Genomic DNA, 17,280 nt, shown 5'->3' with positions numbered 1-17,280 from the left:
GCTTTTTCTGAAGCTCTGCTTTCAGGAAGTCACCACAACATGGCTCTTCTATTAACCCTTTAACAATGTTTTTACCAGCATAACACTGAGAAGTAGCTTGTATAATAAGCAGCTGTGCAGTTCCATCAGGTGTTTGCCAATTGCTGGTGGCTAATCTGAAGAAGCTGAGTTGTAGAGGGCAGCTCTGTGAGGCAGAAGCTTGGAAACTGCAGCTCCAAGGAGGCGGGGCGAACTCCATGTTTGCTTCGAAGAGGGACTAACTTTATAACATGATGTACAGCTCAAAAACATTGATTTCACATAATATTGCCTCTTTAAAACAAGCCGTTGTGCTGAAAAGTTAATTGTAAGTTAGTTTTGTCTTATTTGAAGTGTACAAAAATATTTACAGCTTGTTTTCTTGTTGTGTATTTAGTCACTCTCAGAAAATCAAGTAGTCTGTCCCGTTTCCCAGGTTCCTGCAGCACCGCCTGAAGAAGGCCGTGCCGTACCACCGCATGAAGCTCATCGTGGTGGGGACCACCAGCTGCGGGAAGAGCAGCCTTGTCAGGCAGCTGATGAAGATGAAGCGGTCCCAGCTGAACTCAAAGCAGAGCGCTGTGGACGTTTTCGACTGGACCGTCAAGAAAATGTTGCTGAACGTCTGGGACTTCTCAGGTTGGCTCACATCGCAAACGTGACTCAAGAAATATGTGTGGGCAAAAAACGGTGGAAGTGCTGCTTGTCTAACATGTTGGATGGGACAAAACATATAAAAGTGCAGTAGCCTGAATTCAATAAGTGTGCTTACTCGTATGTTTTCTAAAATGGATCAAAAATCGAGTGAAACAGTTAGTTTTCTTGGGAATATAACATAAAACTTAGAATGAACCTAACTTAAAGTACAGCTCAGCTGTCCTGGAAGGATTTTTGTGACATCTGCTCATTTGCATCATCCAGCTGACACCATAGTTTGCAGAGAAGTTACAAAAAATTACATATTAAGATATAACAGGAACACTGAAGAAACTTCTGGTGTTTTTGTACTCTTTCTTTGTGACAACAGTCTCTTGTCCTTCTTTTCAAGACAAGAGATTGTCTTGAAGACAGAGACAATCTTGTCTTTTCAAGAAGCCAAGAGATTGTCTCTGTCTTCAGAAGAAGAGAAGACTCTTCTTCTTCTGGGCTAAGAAGAAGAGTCAAAGACAGAATCCTTTTCTTCCTTAAAAAGCCTGTGGTATAGGAAAAACTTGAGAAAACATCTTTTGGTCTAATGAAAGCAAACTAATATTTTTTGGCTGCACAAAAAGCCTAAAACAAAGAAAGAAAAAAAACATGTTGGTGTTATGGAGCCATCAAGGCGTGGGATTGCTTTGACATCAGATGGAATTGAGTTTTTTTGTTAAGGTGAATGAAATCATGAAAAGTTTCACAAGAAAGTCAGTTTTGACCTCAAATCTGCACTTTCAGGTTAAACAGAGTTTTAGTTGTTTTTCTTTACCATCACATGGAGCCCTGAGAACTCACTCAAAGTCAAGAATGGAATAATTTCACCTCTGCAAAACAGAATGGACAATATTCCCAAGTAAAAATGTGGGAAGGTGACTCTTACCAAGGAAGACAGAATGCTTAAACTGAATCAATGTCCTTTAAAATATATTAGTGTAAGGGTGTGCACATTTATGCAAGCAGGCTATTACACCCTTTTTTAGCCACATTAAAATGTTTATTCATGGTTTCATGTTTTCATTTCACAAAAAACTAGCCATTTTACCACAAGTAAAAGGAGTTTAGAAGCACATCAGTTCTAATCTTGTTTGCTCCACAGGTGGAGAGGAGCTCACTGGCTCTCACCCTCTCTTCCTCACATCCAGAGCGCTCTATCTGGTCGTCTACGACCTCAGTAAGGGACCCAGTCAGGTGGACGCTCTTAAGCCCTGGCTCTTCAACATTAAAGTGAGCCACACACTAAACACACAATACATTTAATTTTATCACATTTTCCCCCACACATCCATTTGTTTTGTTTTTTTTCCTCAGGCAGTGGCTCCGCTGTCTCCAGTCATCCTTGTTGGAACCCACACCGATGTGAGCGAGGAGCTGCAGATCCAGTCGTGCCTGAGTAAAATCAGAGAGGAGCTGCTGAACCATCAGGGCTTCCCGGCCATCAGAGACTGTCACATGGTCTCGCTCTGCGAGGATCCGGACTCCATCGCCAAACTCCGCAGGGCGGTCATCAGAGAGGTCACCAACTTCAAGGTAAACTGCAAAGAAACCTGACCAGCGTCTGACCAGCCACCCCACTACTTACATTGTTAAGAAAAATCAACTTTTTTGAGCTGTACATCATGTAATATGAAATTAAATTATATCACACTTGTATAGCGCATTTTTCAAAAGTTGTATTGACTCTAGTGGCCTTTATTTGAGAGCTCAGACAGGAAAGTGGTTAATGAGAGAGGGCGAAGACATGCGGCGAAGGTCACCAGGTCGGGATTCGAACCTGTGACGTTCAGGTTGAGGACTAAAGCCTCAATACATGGTTTTTGCTTTAACCCTATGCCACCTCAGCACCCCATATAGCAATTTTAATAGTTTTATAATGTTAGTTCCCTCATCAAAAACATATCTAGAGTGTTGCGTCGATTCTTTCATGCTTGTTTGAAAACTCCTTTAATCTCCCATGGCAACCATTCAGCTGTACAAAACACCTGGATGGACCTAGCCCCGCCTTCAGGACAAAGCTCCTCCTCTAGTTGCAGTTTCCAAGCTTTCGCCTCACAGACTGACAAAGTCTGGGCTAAGAAGAAGACATACAGTACAGACCAAAAGTTTGGACACACCTTTTAATTCAATGAGTTTCCTTTATTTTCATGACTATTGACATTGTAGATTCACACTGAAGGCATCAAAACTATGAATAACACATGTGGAAATATGCACTAAACAAAAAAGTGTAAAACAACTGAAAATAGCCCCTTATATTCTAGTTTCTTCAAAGTAGCAACCTTTTGCTGTGATCACTGCTTTGCACACACTCTGCATTTTCTTGATGAGCTTCAAGAGGTAGTCACCTGAAATGGTTTTCACTTCATAGGTGTGCCCTGTCAGGTTAATAAGTGGGATTTCTTGCCTTATAAATAGTCATGAAAATAAAGAAAACCCATTGAATTAGAAGGTGTGTCCAAACTTTTGGTCTGTACTGTATATTTAAATAAATTTAATCATTATATATATATATATATATAACACCTGGAGGCAATATATACCTGGAAAACACATAATACGGCCCCTTTGACACACACCTCATTTGTTTGTCCAGATCCAAGGCCAGCAGGTTATGGGTCAGCTGGTGCCAGACTGCTACGTGGAGCTGGAGCGCAGAATTCTCCAAGAGAGGAGCAGAGTCCCGCCAGAGTTTCCCATCCTCAGGTACGACAAGCTTCTGCAGCTTATCCAGGAGAGTCAGCTGCAGCTGGAGGAAGCCGAACTCCCCCACGCCATCCATTTCCTCAGCGAAGTGGGTCAGTTAAGAACTGGACTTTATTTCTGACTTTAACACTAGCTTCCAACATATAATGACAATGCCTAAAATCTGTTTAAATCCTGTGTTCTTGTTGAGGTAAAATTGGTTTTTGTGCAGCAATATTTTGTGCTTTAATGAAATATAGGCCCTCCCTCTAACAGCTTGTAATTTATTTTCATTTAAGGAATTTTATTACACTTTGGCGACCCTGCTCTCCAACTTCAAGAACTTTACTTTATCGACCCACAGTGGTTGTGTAACATTCTGTCTCAGGTAAGCATTTGAAGTACATAATTTTTCCCCCTCTGTACATTATGACACTGAAATCATCCTTTATCAACAGGGGCCACACAGTATTATGTTTTAGAAGGTATATATAGATTATAATTAATTTATATTTTACTCAGTATTATTATTTTAAATCAGTACAGTCACTTCTATGTGACATAAAATCTAAATCAAATGTGAGCATCAACTGCATACAACAGACCAAATATAATGGCATACAAAGTGAATTCAGGGAACTCAAAGATATTGCATCCAAGCATTTCTTTGTAATTGAAATACTGATATTGTATTGATATTGCAATGGCAAATTTTGATATATTTTGTGGCTTTGTTATCAACCTTTTAGATGTGGGCAGTGGCGGGTCCAAATCTAACAGATTTTGTTGCGTTAGCCCCATAGGCGTAAATCCCGAACCACATTTTACGTTACATTTCACTGTAACTTTGCTGACCCCCCCCCCCAAAATTGGTCTTAAGAAATTTTCCTGTTTATGGTCCCTCCCAATAATGAGTGTGGTGTGTTTGTTGCACTAGCCCTAAAGCACTAATCATAAACATTAGTTCTGTTAGCACTAAAGCACTATGTCAACATGGCATTTAGCAGAAAAATTCATTTAGGGGAAGCTAAGTGTGCTAAACATTATCAAAGTTTGCAAAAAATGCTAAAGCGCTAAACTTAAAATTAGTTCTGCTATTAGTGGATTAGCAGACGAGTGCCTACCAGTGGAATTGGTGTTCTGCAGAATTCAAAACTTGGGCCTTTTCTATTTATTTTTATACATGAATTACTTCACCATAGTTCTATTTTCAGGAAAGTTATATTTTACCATTCAGTGTTTATATGCAAACAAAGCAATTGTAATTGCTTTTCCTTAGAGCTCAGTTCATTCAACAATGAGAAAAATAAATTGGACTTAAAGTCTTCAGCTTCATTGACATTTTCATAGTCAGTCCCTCTCCTCTGGCTGAAAATCTGTGTCCTACTTAATAAAATCTTTGAGTTTGTGCTTAAGTCGTATCTAAACACTCTTAGCAATGTATGTGAAAACTGTGGGACACATGCCAGTGTCTGTCCTCTGTGCAGAAACTGACCTTGAAGAGCTGTGGCCTCTTGGAGCAACCAAAGGGAGTGGTCCAGCGTTCTGTTGTGGAAAGGTTTCTGTTGGAGACCAAATGTTTCCCCAAGAGCCACATGCTCCAGTTCTTCAAACTTTTGGAGAAGTTTCAGATTGCCCTTTCCTTTGGTGAGGACCAGCTACTGGTACCCAGCAGGTACGTTAAGATTTCTTCATTTGGAGATACATCCATGTAGCGCTGCCAAGTTTGTGATATTCTCTGATTCATTCTGTTTTAAACAGTTTGTCCAAACACAGACCAGTTATAGAACTACCTCACTGTGAAAACTCTGAGATGATTGTGCGTCTGTATGAGATGCCCTACTTCCCCATGGACTTCTGGTCTAGGCAGATCAGTCGCCTGTTAGAGGTCTCCTCATATTTGCTCTGTGGAAGAGGTAAATCCAACAATGGCTGCTAGCATCAGTTCTGCTCACTGCATTTTATCTTAATGTTGGAACATAATGATCCCCCATCTTTGTAATACACATTTGATGTTGTAGCACACACAATTTGATCATCACATATGGTTAGCCTGGTTGCCACTGTTTGATGCTATACTGTACAGATGCTTTACTCACCTTTGGATGTTGGATGCTTGAAACTGAGAGTAAAAAATAATCTAATATTGATCTGAGCACTTGAGGGCACTGCGTGAACAGTAACATTTAGTTTCTGGATGGTCAGTTGACCTTTTAAAATAAAAGAATAAAGTAAACTGACAGAAGAACATTAAAAATAGTAACATACCTGGGAATGACACAGCAGAACACTGTGAATGCCATACTACAGATTCCAGTTAACACACGCCTTTAATGACAGAAGTGACACAAATACAGGTTCTGATGTTCCTCAAACTCCTCTTCAATTCTTTTAGCATTCCTTTAGTGTAGACCCACTTAACAGATGTCAAATGTTGGGAATCAGCGACAGCATCTTAAGATTTCCAGGAAAGAAAGACAGTGGCTATTAACTTTGTCACTTTTTTTGTCTCTCCAGAAAAGGTGCTTCGACCCAACCTTATTTACTGGAGGCGAGGTATTTACCTGAACTGGTCCCATGACGCGTACTGTCTGATGGAGGCTACTTCAGAGGAGCAGAGTCCCTCCAGCTTTGTGAGGATAACCGTTCCCTCATCTCAAAAAGGTACCATAGGGTGCAAAGGATACTGTATGGTCTGAAACATGATAAAAGAATTGTAATTCCAGATGGTTATTTGCATCAGCAATTTATTCCATTTGATGCCTCTTACTTTTTATTTTGCTGGACTGTCTCTAAAGATAAGCCACATAATTCCATCCCTGACAGCATTGCTTCCTGTTTCCCCCATTTTCTCCTTTTGTCCAGGCCGAGTGTTACTGGGCCAAGTGGTGGACCACGTTGACTCCGTACTGGAGGAATGGTTTTCTGGCCTGCTCAACACCGACATGCATGGCAATGGAGAAGCTTTGCTAAAGAAGTGGGCTCTGTACAGTTTTGAAGATGGCCAGGAGTGGAGCAAGATTCTGCTAGAAGACCTTTGTAACCATTTTGATGAAGGTACACCCCTTTAATTCCCAATGGTAAACTCAGCATGTATGCCGATGACATCGTCTTCTTTTTGGTTTTCTCTTCTGATGATATTTGGTTGCCAAATATGTGTTGACTTCCTAAAAATGATTGTAAAACTCCCAGTTCATAGTCCCAGCATTACTCAAACTAAAAACAGACCTAATGACCGTGTTGATCCTAGATTTCTTGATGGTGAACCCAGAGAATCCGCGCTGCAAGCTTCTGATTTCTCAGATCGCCCCAGACCTGGTGCTGAGTGACCAGCCTGCAGGAATTTCACTGGATGGGGAGGAATTGGAAGTAGACCTCTCCAAAGAACACAGACTAGGTACAGCTTTTTTTTTTTTTTTATTATAAAATAAGTCTCCTGAAATTGTTTGTCCTATAACAATTTAATATTTGTAAATCTTATATTTTAAAGGGGACGGAGGTTTTGGAACAGTTTATCGAGGAATTTATAAAACCGAAGAAGTTGCCGTGAAGGTTTTCAACAAGCATGCTTCTGATCTTTACGTCCACAGACTCCTCAGACAGGTACTGCTGGAAGGGTTCTGCCACAGCAATGGACATTATTGTTGGATTTTAGACATTTGTAGAAGTCAATGATTGGCTGTTTTTATTTTTCTGTTATAAAAACTGTTTCATAAAAGTAGAAAAAAAAAAACATTTTCTTTCACAGATAAAACCCATTTGCTGTTTTTTTTCCAGGAACTGGTAGTCCTGGGTCGTCTCCGACACCCCAGCCTGGTGAGCCTGCTGGCTGCCGGCTCCGCTCCTCCGGTCCTGGTGATGGAGCTCGCTCACAGAGGCTCTCTGGACTCCCTCTTTAACCACGAGAATGGCAGCCTGAACCAGAAGCTGCAGCACAGGATCGCCCTGCATGTGGCTGATGGCCTCAGGTACAGAGTTAGAAAAAAATTGGAATATGAGGAGCAGCTTCTGCAGTCTGTGTTTGAAGTTAACCTAATCAGATAAAAAAATTACAGAGTAAAAGTGGAAGTGAAGATGTCCAGTTTCCAAAAATCAGGACGTTGTATAATATCTAACATGTAAATTTGTTTGATTTGGTTAATTTTAGGGTACACTGATAAATCAACCAGTCGATAAGTCAGCCACATTTCCTTAATTTTAGGAGCTTAAATTTAAATTTAATTCGTGTGAAGCCGATCTTATCCACTTATCTCACGTACCTTGACTAAAGTCTAAAAATGAACCTCTGTCCTAATATGTCCTGCATTTTTAGGTGTTTCTTTCCCATTCAGTAAATCATTACTTTACAACTTTTGGGAACTCTTTGATTGAAAAGGATCGGAACGTATTTAACTTTCAGCCCCAGATCATGTGATTATTAATTAATGGAAAAGGAAAAAGGAAACAATGACATCACTGGAAAAAGTAACTCTTTCTCTATTCAGAAGCAACTCAAATTTTACACCTTTATATCACAATAAACACAACAGGAAAGACACAGACAGTTTCTAGGCATGGTAAAACTTGATTTTTCACAAAATGTGCTTCATTTCGTCCTGCCTATTCTCTGTGTGCAGAAAATACAGACAAATCTCAAATCTGAAGCTTCCAACAAATGGAAACATGATTACCGTAGTGTTGCATCATCTGTACTTTGATGTATGTGCTTTAACCATTTGAGATCAAAGGAAACCCCTTGCTACTGCCTGAGGAATCTGTATCTGTTCTTCCTCAGTACTAGATTTAAACACTCTGTAGTCTGTATGATTTTCTATATCAAGTCAATAATAAAAAGGGGAGGTTGGCCGGTCAAACACAAACACACTAAATGATCTTCTGGACCACTCAAGTCTTCTGGTTGACAACCAGAAGACAGGTTGTCAACCAGTCTTCTGGTTTCCAATCTTTCATAATTGGAGACAGAATTATGTCTGCTTGGTGTAAAGCACCTTGGACTGCCTTGATGCTGAAATGTGCTATACAAATAAACTTGACTTAAATAGGTAAAGGTTTAATGCAAGTCTATAGGTTTAATTTGATCCTTTTTTATCCCCTGGAAATCACATCTTTTGTAATTTTGCTTATTTTAAGAAGGTAGATTCATAGTACAAATTTGGTTTTTGCTGTCTTGGTTCCACATGAACAAACCTTTGACGTAGAATGACTAGACGCAATATCCATTCAGTCAGTGATTGATCTTTATGATTAGGTACCTCCATACCGCCATGATCATCTATCGGGACCTGAAGCCCCACAACGTGCTCCTCTTCAACCTGAAGAGCGACTCGGAGATCATCGCCAAAATCACCGACTACGGGATCGCTCAGTATTGCTGTAGCATGGGCGTGAGGAGCTCCGAGGGGACTCCAGGTCAGTCAGAGTTTCTTCTCTTTGGCCGATTCCGGCTGACGGGAAACAAGAGTTCTGACGGGTCTCCTCCTCCGTCTGGCAGGTTTCCGAGCGCCCGAGGTCGCCCGGGGGAACGTGATCTACAACCAGCAGGCGGACATGTTCTCGTTCGGCCTGCTGCTGTACGACTTACTGACAAGAGGCGAGCGCATTTCAGAAGGCATGAAGTTCCCCAGCGAGTTTGATGAAGTGGCGGTGCAGGGAAAGCTGCCAGGTGAAGAAAAAGTCTGACTCTGGGTTCACCTCTGATTTTTACGAAAAAGAATTTTAAAAATGACCTTTTTTGTATTTATTTATTTATTTATTTTTATACAGACCCAGTAAAACACTATGGCTGCTCACCTTGGCTCAGCTTCCAGGCTCTGATGATGGACTGTCTGAAGGAAAGCCCACAGGATCGACCCACCTCTGCTCAGGTGAGGTGTTGAACAGCTGTTCTCTGTTCTTCAGTTGTCCTTGAGAGTAAAACTAATCTATAGTAGAACCAGGATGCAGGTTGATTCAGATCCTCATGGAGTCTACAGGGTTTTTGCAGGTTTCACGAACTCAAATTTAAGACTTTTTAAGGCCTTTAAGAACATTGGGAATTAAATTTAAGACCTGTATCATGACAGAAATGTACAAAAGGAAATTTCATATTTTAATTCTATATGTATATGTAAATGGGAAACTATTGAGGAATAAATGTGAGACCTATAGATATTGTCATATTCATACTTAAGTTGAAGACATTAATTACAGTTCTTTTTATTCTTCTTTCTCTATTCTCTTTTTGTTCCATGCTCTATGCTTTTCCTTTTCTCGTCCTTCTCAGTTGTAATTCCCTCCATGGTGACAACTTTGTTGAAATAAAAATAATACTGGTGTTTGACCACCTTGTTTAAAATCCACTAAACCTCTAGCTTCAGTGTTGCACCACTTGCTCCTCTTAAATCAGTGCTACGGTTAGTGATCCCCATGCAGTTTTCTGGGAAGCTTCAGCCAGACCAGGGGAGAAAAACTTACATTTCTGGGGTCTGTTTTTGGCTCTGGACAACAGCTTTGTGGATTTCACACTGGACCCTCATATTGCCAAGCTTTTTTGCACAGGATGTATGTAGCATTTGTATAGGTTAGCAACAGAAATGAGGCGAAGACAAACATCGTCCCGCTAATTTATCCATGGTAGGCACAAAAAAGCTAGCTAGTTAACTAGCAGGGGGATGTTAGCAGGTAGTTAGCTGCAGCTCCAACTGCCTCAAGTCACAGGATGCAATGAAGATGTTTGCAGCTGACTTAAACTTTTCCCTGACAGAGTCCTGCAAGAAAAATGAGCAAACTATCAAAATGCAAGACAAATCATTAACGTATTTAGGGTCCAGTTATTTTGTAAATGAATATAAGACATTTTAAGGCCTTAATTTTAGCTATATTAATTTTGATTTTTTTTAAGGATCTGTCTGTACCAGCTAGGTTTTTGAATCCCAAGCACAAGGAAACAATTATATAGATCAAACCCTTTTTTACCGTCTTTATTTCTTCATCTTGCATTTGTGATGTGTCCAGGTGTTTGACCGGCTGAATTCAGGGGAAATGCTGAGCTTAATAAGTGAAGTGAAGCTTTCCGGCATGTTTACTGCTCAGTGCATCACAATGAGCAGCGGCGGCGCTGCCACCGGCGGCGACCAGAAGACATCAAGCCACACAGCCTGGCTCGGTGGGGGCAGCAGCTCCAAGAGGAAGGGCTACATCACAGCCGTGGACCTGCACACCAATGTGGTCACCACACAGGTACGAATACAGGTCCCAAAACTTGATGCCTCATGTTTGACTTCTTTTAAGCTAAAGTATTTTAACTCTTTCCTGTCCTTGTGAACAGGAGGTCGATACCAGCCCCGTCCTTTGCCTCGTAACGGTTCAGATCCCAAATGAGGAATTTGATTGGCTGGTGGCAGGCATGCAGTCTGGCTCCTTACTGGTCATCAGCACCCAGGACGTGTCCACTTATCACCACCTGCAGAGTGTCACAGATGCCGTCACCTCGCTGTACTTCCATGTACATCCTCGGCGCACGTAAGTCCTTACAGAACCACTGAAGCTGATACTGTAGTGGAAATCATTGTCTGTGCTCTAGACAATTCTAGAGCACACTGTGTGTGTGTGTGGGTGTGTGTGTGTGTGTGGGTGTGTGTGTGTGTGTGTGTGTGTGGTCATTTGATACATTGTAGGCTAATTTCTCTAACGCATACCATGTTGTGTGGGACTGTCTGCTCCTTATGGACCCCATAAGAAGAAGTTCTGTTTTTGGTTTATGGCTTAGGTTTAGGACTAAGGTGTGAATTGGTTAGGTATGTACTGCTAAGGATTAGATTTGGGATTGGGTTTAGACTATAGAAATGACTGAAAAATTAATGGAAGTCAATGCAAAGTCCTTGTGAAGATAGACATACTATGCTTGTGTGGGAGTGTGTGAGGGTGTGTGGGTGGGCATGGGCGTGTGTGTACTAGTATCTATTACACGCGACTGTTATAACCATTTTGCCAATTTTCATTAATTATTTCTTGAACAATTTATAATTATACTTTTATAATTGCATTAATTATACAAGGATAATTTTAACCCATTGTGGACATTTTTCTGGCATTCACTTTTAGTTAGGTTCAGAGTGTGAAATAAGTTTTGGGTAGAGTTAGAAATATATTACTAATGGAGAGTGTTAGAAGAATGTTTTTGTTAGGACTAAAGCCATTGCTAAAATGAAAGGAAGTCAACACAAAGGTCTCATTTGGGTAGGAATACAAGGATGGGTGTGTATGTTTGTGTGCTCCAGAAAGCATTTTGACTTAAAAACTCATCTTATATTCATCTTATACAATGACACAATAATGAATGTGTCGACTCAGAACTGAAACGTTGCAGCTTTTTCCAAAATACCAAAACGTTCATACTGATCGTCAAATGAGTTATCATGAGAAAAAGAAAATTATTCATTGATAAAAATTTTCAAAGCAGCAATATAATTAGCTCATCAATCTCAAACCTGATTATTCAGAATATATACATGTATATTAGAAATAGGCAAATATGTTGAAAATGATATTATTGGTGTGGGAATGATGCTTTCTACTTTTCATTTTTGATTCCTTTGCAGCCAAAGGACGAATTACTTGCTGGTCGGCACCGCAGATGGAGTTCTGAGTGTTTATGAGGAGTCCGTGCTCATGGTAACCATTCACTCAGAACCGTCGGGTCCAGTGTGTTGTACGGTGATCACAGCTGTCTGCTCTCCTCCTTCCAGCGGGAGAATGGCCAGCCAGTGAAAAGCGTCACCGTGGGAAACGGCAGCACTCCGCTCATGTGTTTGGGCCAGTCGACCCACTCGCTGGACAGCAGGACGGTCTGGGCCGGCTGTGGGACCAAGATCCTCTGCTTCTCAGCCGACTACGACGTCTGCAAGTTCATCGACACGAAACCAAACCTCATCTTCCGGTGAGTCTCATGTCTGGACCAAACGATATTTTGTTTATTTATTTTGGATCTTTAAAATGTGTTCCAGTTGCAGTGTTAATGTTCTTTAGAATGAAGTTTATCGATCTTTGAGAATGTGTTCTTGCATCGTTACACCACTACCTTTATATAACTTGAAAACGGTCTTAAAACAACAATATTATCGTTTATCACAATAACTTCTGGGACGATTTATCGTCCAGAAAAATTTGTCATCATAACGAGCTCAGTGTCAATTTAAAGGGTTTTAACAGATATTCACACTCATGTCAGTTGGAGTAACAGTGGTGTTGCGTGTACCCCGCCCTCCTCCAGGCAGCAGCGGGGTCAGAGCAGCGAGGCGTGCGTCTCCCTGCATGGTGGTGGACAGACACGTGTATCTCAGCAAAGCCAGCACTCCGACCGTGGAGGTGTGGGACAAGAAGAGCGAGAGGATGGTGGACTGCATCGACTGCGCGCAGATCATCAGGTACGCTCCATTGCACTTTGACTGAATCCGTTGTGAGTCAGGCAGTAACCGGGCCGTCCCTCACAGGCGGGGCGGCGGGGTGGAGCCGCTCTCCGAGGCGTCGCCCTCCTGGGCCACGGTGAAGACCCTGATGATGCAGAACACCGCAGCGCTCTGGATCGGCACTAGAGGGGGCTACCTGCTCCTGCTGGAGCTCTCCAAGCACCAGGCTCTGCAGGTGGTGGCACCATCGTGCGGCTCCATCCGTGCCATCGTCCCTGCAGTCATACGTGGGTCATCAACGTTTTACATTTCACTGCACGCACTGCAAAAACACAAAATCTTACCAAGAATTTTTGGTCTAGTTTCTTGTGCAAATGTCTTGGTACACTTGAAATAAGACAAAACTAACTCAGAAGCAACTTTTCAGCAAGACATGGGAGCTTGTTTTAAGTAAATAATTCCTTAATATTGATTAAAAAAATACAAGTAGATTATTTCACTTGTAACATGGAAAAAACTGGTACTTTAGGATCAATATTACATAATTATTTACTTCATACAAGGTCCTATACCTTGCTGAAAAGTTACTTTTGAGTTAGTTTTTTCTTAATTCAAGTGTACTGAGATAATATTACTAAAAACTAGACCAAAAAAAACAAAACTTTAAGATTTTGTGTTTTTGCAGTGTAGGTTTATTCTTTGGGAACAATGTGTATTCTATTATCTTCTATTTGGAAGATGAAGCAACTTTAGACCTTCGTCTGAAATATACTGAAATAAAACATGACATAGTTTAAGATTACGTAGGAAGTTTGCTAAGTTCTGCTTTTCAAACTTCCAACAAGAACATAGATGTTTCCTGAGGCGTCGTGTTCCACAGCCTGAAGGTTAACTGACCACCGCCTCAGATTAAGAGCAGCTCCTATCTGCTGTGCAGCAAGGAGAGTGTGAGAACAAAATGGTGAAAAAAAAACAAAGTACTAAGCAGCTGGCATTTTGTTTGGCTTTTAGATTCACTGTCTCTCTGAGTGTTTGCGTGCAGACGAGCCACAAGCTGGGAGTTTTGTCCGTGTGTAACGGTGTTTGCACAAATGTTTCTTTTCCTTTTTCTTTTTTTTTTTCTTTCCTACAATCAGAGTCGATGAACTGGAAGAACGCGGTGCTGGTTTTGGGCCGGAGGCTCCCACGAGACAGGAACCGGGACGGTGAGCGTCCTCGTTTGGCCCCGCCGCTTCTCTGTAAAAAAAAAACAAAAAAAAACAACAACATAAAAAAACAGTGGCCTCACTGCGCGGCTCTCTCTGCAGAAAGTGACACGTGTTTGTTTGCCGTCTCTCAGATGAGGAGTCGGTGCTGATGGCGTGGAGCAGCACGCTCCCTCAGGAGGTCAAAGACCTGAAGAAGCACTGTGAGAAGAGGGAGCGCGCCGCGGCCAGGATGAGGGAGCAGCTCCACCACGCCTGGGCAGCAGGTCCTAGTCGGCTCTCATTGTTCTAACCTCTGCGTCGCACATGTTTCATCTGAAGATTTGGTGAATTCGAGCTCAGATCAAGTATATCCTTATTTCTAAAAACCGATACTGGGCCGCTGGCGTGGAGCTCGGCCTCGGTCCTCGCTTCGTGTCCTGGCCTGCTGACCTTTACTGCATGTCTTCTCCAGCTTTCATTCCTGTCTGGCTACTCTTGAATAAAGGCCGCCTGAGCTAAAAAAAAACAACAAACAAACAAAAAACAATACTAAAGCAACACAAGATGCTCAACAATTCACATTTTGTGCTTGATTAATTTTTCCTGGAAGAATTATCATATAATCTACTTTATTCTCCTGATATAGAACCTTATGCTTTTAATATTATGACGTCATTCTGATAGTATTATGACTGTATTCTAGTTTTATGACTTTATCCTGATAATGACTTAATTCTCATTTTATCCTGACCTTATTCCAGTAATATGACATAACCCTTGTATAATTATAACTTTATTCTCATTATGTTTGGACTTTTTTTGGACTTTTTTTCATTGTTGTATGACTTTTTTTATTTCGAAATGAAAAACAGGTCTTAGCCTGGCCCTAATACTCCGTCATAGACGATAGGACGCCGCTGAAGTAAAGTTATTATTAAAAGCCCAAAACGTGATATTGCTGCCTCCGGTTTGTGGAGGTAAAAGTACCCAAAAGTATCTTTCTTACTAGAGAAAATCAGTTATTGTGAATGTTTTGTTTGCTTCTGGTTGTTCATGTAGCAACAGCAACAATAGTGACTGAAAATCTCACCTCAGTGTTTTGTTTTAAACAGAGGAGTCAGTCAAAGGGATGAACTCTTCAGCTGCACTGAAGAGGATGTTTTACCTCAGCGCCTGACAACCCAGCCGCACTTTTCAGGACTCTGATGTTCAGTAAGGAAAGACTGGAATCCCCGAAGAATCGCATCATAGATTTATCTTTGTCTTTTCTTACAACCTGGCATATTTCATCAGATAATGACCGACTTTTAATTTTCAGGAGATTTTTGTAAAGGGACACTGTTTGTTTAACTTGTGTGCTTCATGTCTGACAGCAGAGGAGATGTAAAAAAAAAAAAAAAAAAATCTTGCTTCCAATAAACAGATATGGATTTTCACCCTGTGTGCTATGGGTAAAGTGGAAACTGGGGGGGGGGGGGAAAAAAAAGCACGAAGCCATAAAAAAGTGTCACATTGATTATTTATTTGTATCTGTGAATGCATATTTATCAGTATGGTAAACCACTCAACATAGATGGGAAAATTAGTTCTTCTAATGCTGCCTGCTCTGCACATATTGTGGAGGTTTTTTTTGTTTTTTTTTTACATACATTCTTATAGCTGAAGTCATTGTGACGCCAATAAAAGTTATTTTGTTTACGGTTTTATTGTCTGCGTCCTTTACACTTAAGGTTCATGCATTTGGTCTGATTTCTTTATTCTGCGTGTAAACAATAATATCTATATACAATAAAATTATTGCTACTTTGTGTATATTGCTACAATGTGTACAGTTCTGTCCACAAAGTAAAATGTGTAAAAAGCCTTAAACTGAATAATTTTTTAATTGCTGTGTTTTAATTACCACTGAAGTCAAGAGTCTGGATCAAGCATATATCATCTTCATCTGGTGCTTTTCAACTTGGTGGGTTGTATTATTCTCATTTATATTTATCTAGTTATCTAGCTAGCGATGACCTCTAGCTGTCAACTTGCTAGCGATAACCTCCAGTTGTTAGATAGCTAGCGATGACCTCTAGTTGTTGGATAGCTAGCTAGCGATGACCTCTAGTTGTTAGATAGCTAGCTAGTGATGACCTCTAGTGGTTAGATAGCTAGCAATGACCTCTAGTTGTTAGATAGCTAGCTAGCGATAACCTCCAGTTGTTAGATAGTGTAAAGGAAGAAATATTTATTAAAACTTTGAACAAAACGTTTGGCTCGTATCTTCCTTCAAAGCCGGGTCATCTCGGCGAGGAGCAGGGCAGCTGTAAAGCGAAACTACAACAAGGCGTGTTGACGTCACAGATCACAGAGTTTAATTCATACAAAGCCACGCATGTATCAGTTAACAAAGCTGCAGAGGTACAGAGATATACATTTTATCACAAAATAAGACACACAAGGGAAGACAAACGAACACAAAGACAGACAAAGGCGCCCACGTGGAGAAAAAATGGAAAAAACTCTCTCTATTTTAGCGCTACATGTAACTTTATACTGAGTGGGTGTTTCCTCACTTTAATATATGCAAAGAAGGCGTTCTGTTGTTCGACCACTCAGAGACCTGTTCGGCCCCCAAAGAAACTTGGAAACTCCCCTCATTACAGCTCAGATGTCTGGTTTTTAGCTAAGTAAAAGGACGGACCACTTCGTGGTCATCTCTTTCTGATACGGGGAGAGGCGCCAAGAAGTCTCTTGCCCCCTATCGGAATGTAAATTTATTACTCTGTCTTCAGCGGGGGAGGAAAAAAGGGCCCTGCCTGCCTGTCTGCCATTCCCAGTTCCCACATGCTCAACAGAAAACCGTTCCAAATAAAAGTGTTGGCTATACCTTTACACATGTCGTATATTAGCTGTATTAAGCACCAAAATAATCATTATTTCTTAACAATAGGTAGCGATGACCTCTAGTTGTTAGATAGCTAGCTAGCGATAACCTCCAGTTGTTAGATAGCTAGCGATGACCTCTAGTTGTTAGATAGCTAGCTAGTGATGACCTCTAGCTGTCAGCTAGCTAGTGATGACCTCTAGCTGATAGCTAGCAAGCGATGACCTCTAGCTGTTAGATAGCCAGCTAGCGATAACCTCCAGTTGTTAGATAGCTAGCGATGACCTCTAGTTGTTAGATAGCTAGCGATGACCTCTAGCTGTCAGCTAGCTAGTGATGACCTCTAGCTGATAGCTAGCAAGCGATGACTTCTAGCTGTTAGATAGCTAGCAAGCGATGACCTCTAGCTGTTAGATAGCTAGCAAGCAATGACCTCTAGCTGTTAGAT

General features: G+C 41.1%; 1 protein-coding gene across 1 annotated transcript in view; it reads left to right on the top strand.

Moving 5' to 3' along the window:
• The window catches only part of lrrk2 (leucine-rich repeat kinase 2), a 39,182-nt gene extending 23,516 nt beyond the window's left edge, over positions 1–15,666 (top strand). The window contains 25 exon segments of the mRNA XM_032546066.1: positions 455–657; positions 1,808–1,935; positions 2,020–2,238; positions 3,302–3,503; positions 3,690–3,778; positions 4,878–5,065; positions 5,152–5,306; positions 5,908–6,054; positions 6,256–6,447; positions 6,641–6,787; positions 6,881–6,993; positions 7,168–7,358; positions 8,639–8,799; positions 8,882–9,052; positions 9,154–9,254; positions 10,384–10,608; positions 10,697–10,890; positions 11,970–12,042; positions 12,117–12,307; positions 12,641–12,680; positions 12,682–12,794; positions 12,861–13,063; positions 13,913–13,981; positions 14,116–14,247; positions 15,076–15,666. Coding sequence (XP_032401957.1) covers positions 455–657; positions 1,808–1,935; positions 2,020–2,238; positions 3,302–3,503; positions 3,690–3,778; positions 4,878–5,065; positions 5,152–5,306; positions 5,908–6,054; positions 6,256–6,447; positions 6,641–6,787; positions 6,881–6,993; positions 7,168–7,358; positions 8,639–8,799; positions 8,882–9,052; positions 9,154–9,254; positions 10,384–10,608; positions 10,697–10,890; positions 11,970–12,042; positions 12,117–12,307; positions 12,641–12,680; positions 12,682–12,794; positions 12,861–13,063; positions 13,913–13,981; positions 14,116–14,247; positions 15,076–15,140 — 3,712 coding nt within the window. The 3' untranslated portion in view covers positions 15,141–15,666.
• The last annotated feature ends 1,614 nt before the right edge of the window (positions 15,667–17,280 follow it).

The sequence above is a fragment of the Xiphophorus hellerii genome, chromosome 2 (assembly GCF_003331165.1).
Source record: "Xiphophorus hellerii strain 12219 chromosome 2, Xiphophorus_hellerii-4.1, whole genome shotgun sequence".
In the NCBI taxonomy this organism is placed as follows: domain Eukaryota; kingdom Metazoa; phylum Chordata; class Actinopteri; order Cyprinodontiformes; family Poeciliidae; genus Xiphophorus; species Xiphophorus hellerii.
The sequence above is the reverse complement of the archived record's forward strand: the minus strand, read 5'-3'. Positions and strand labels throughout refer to the sequence as shown.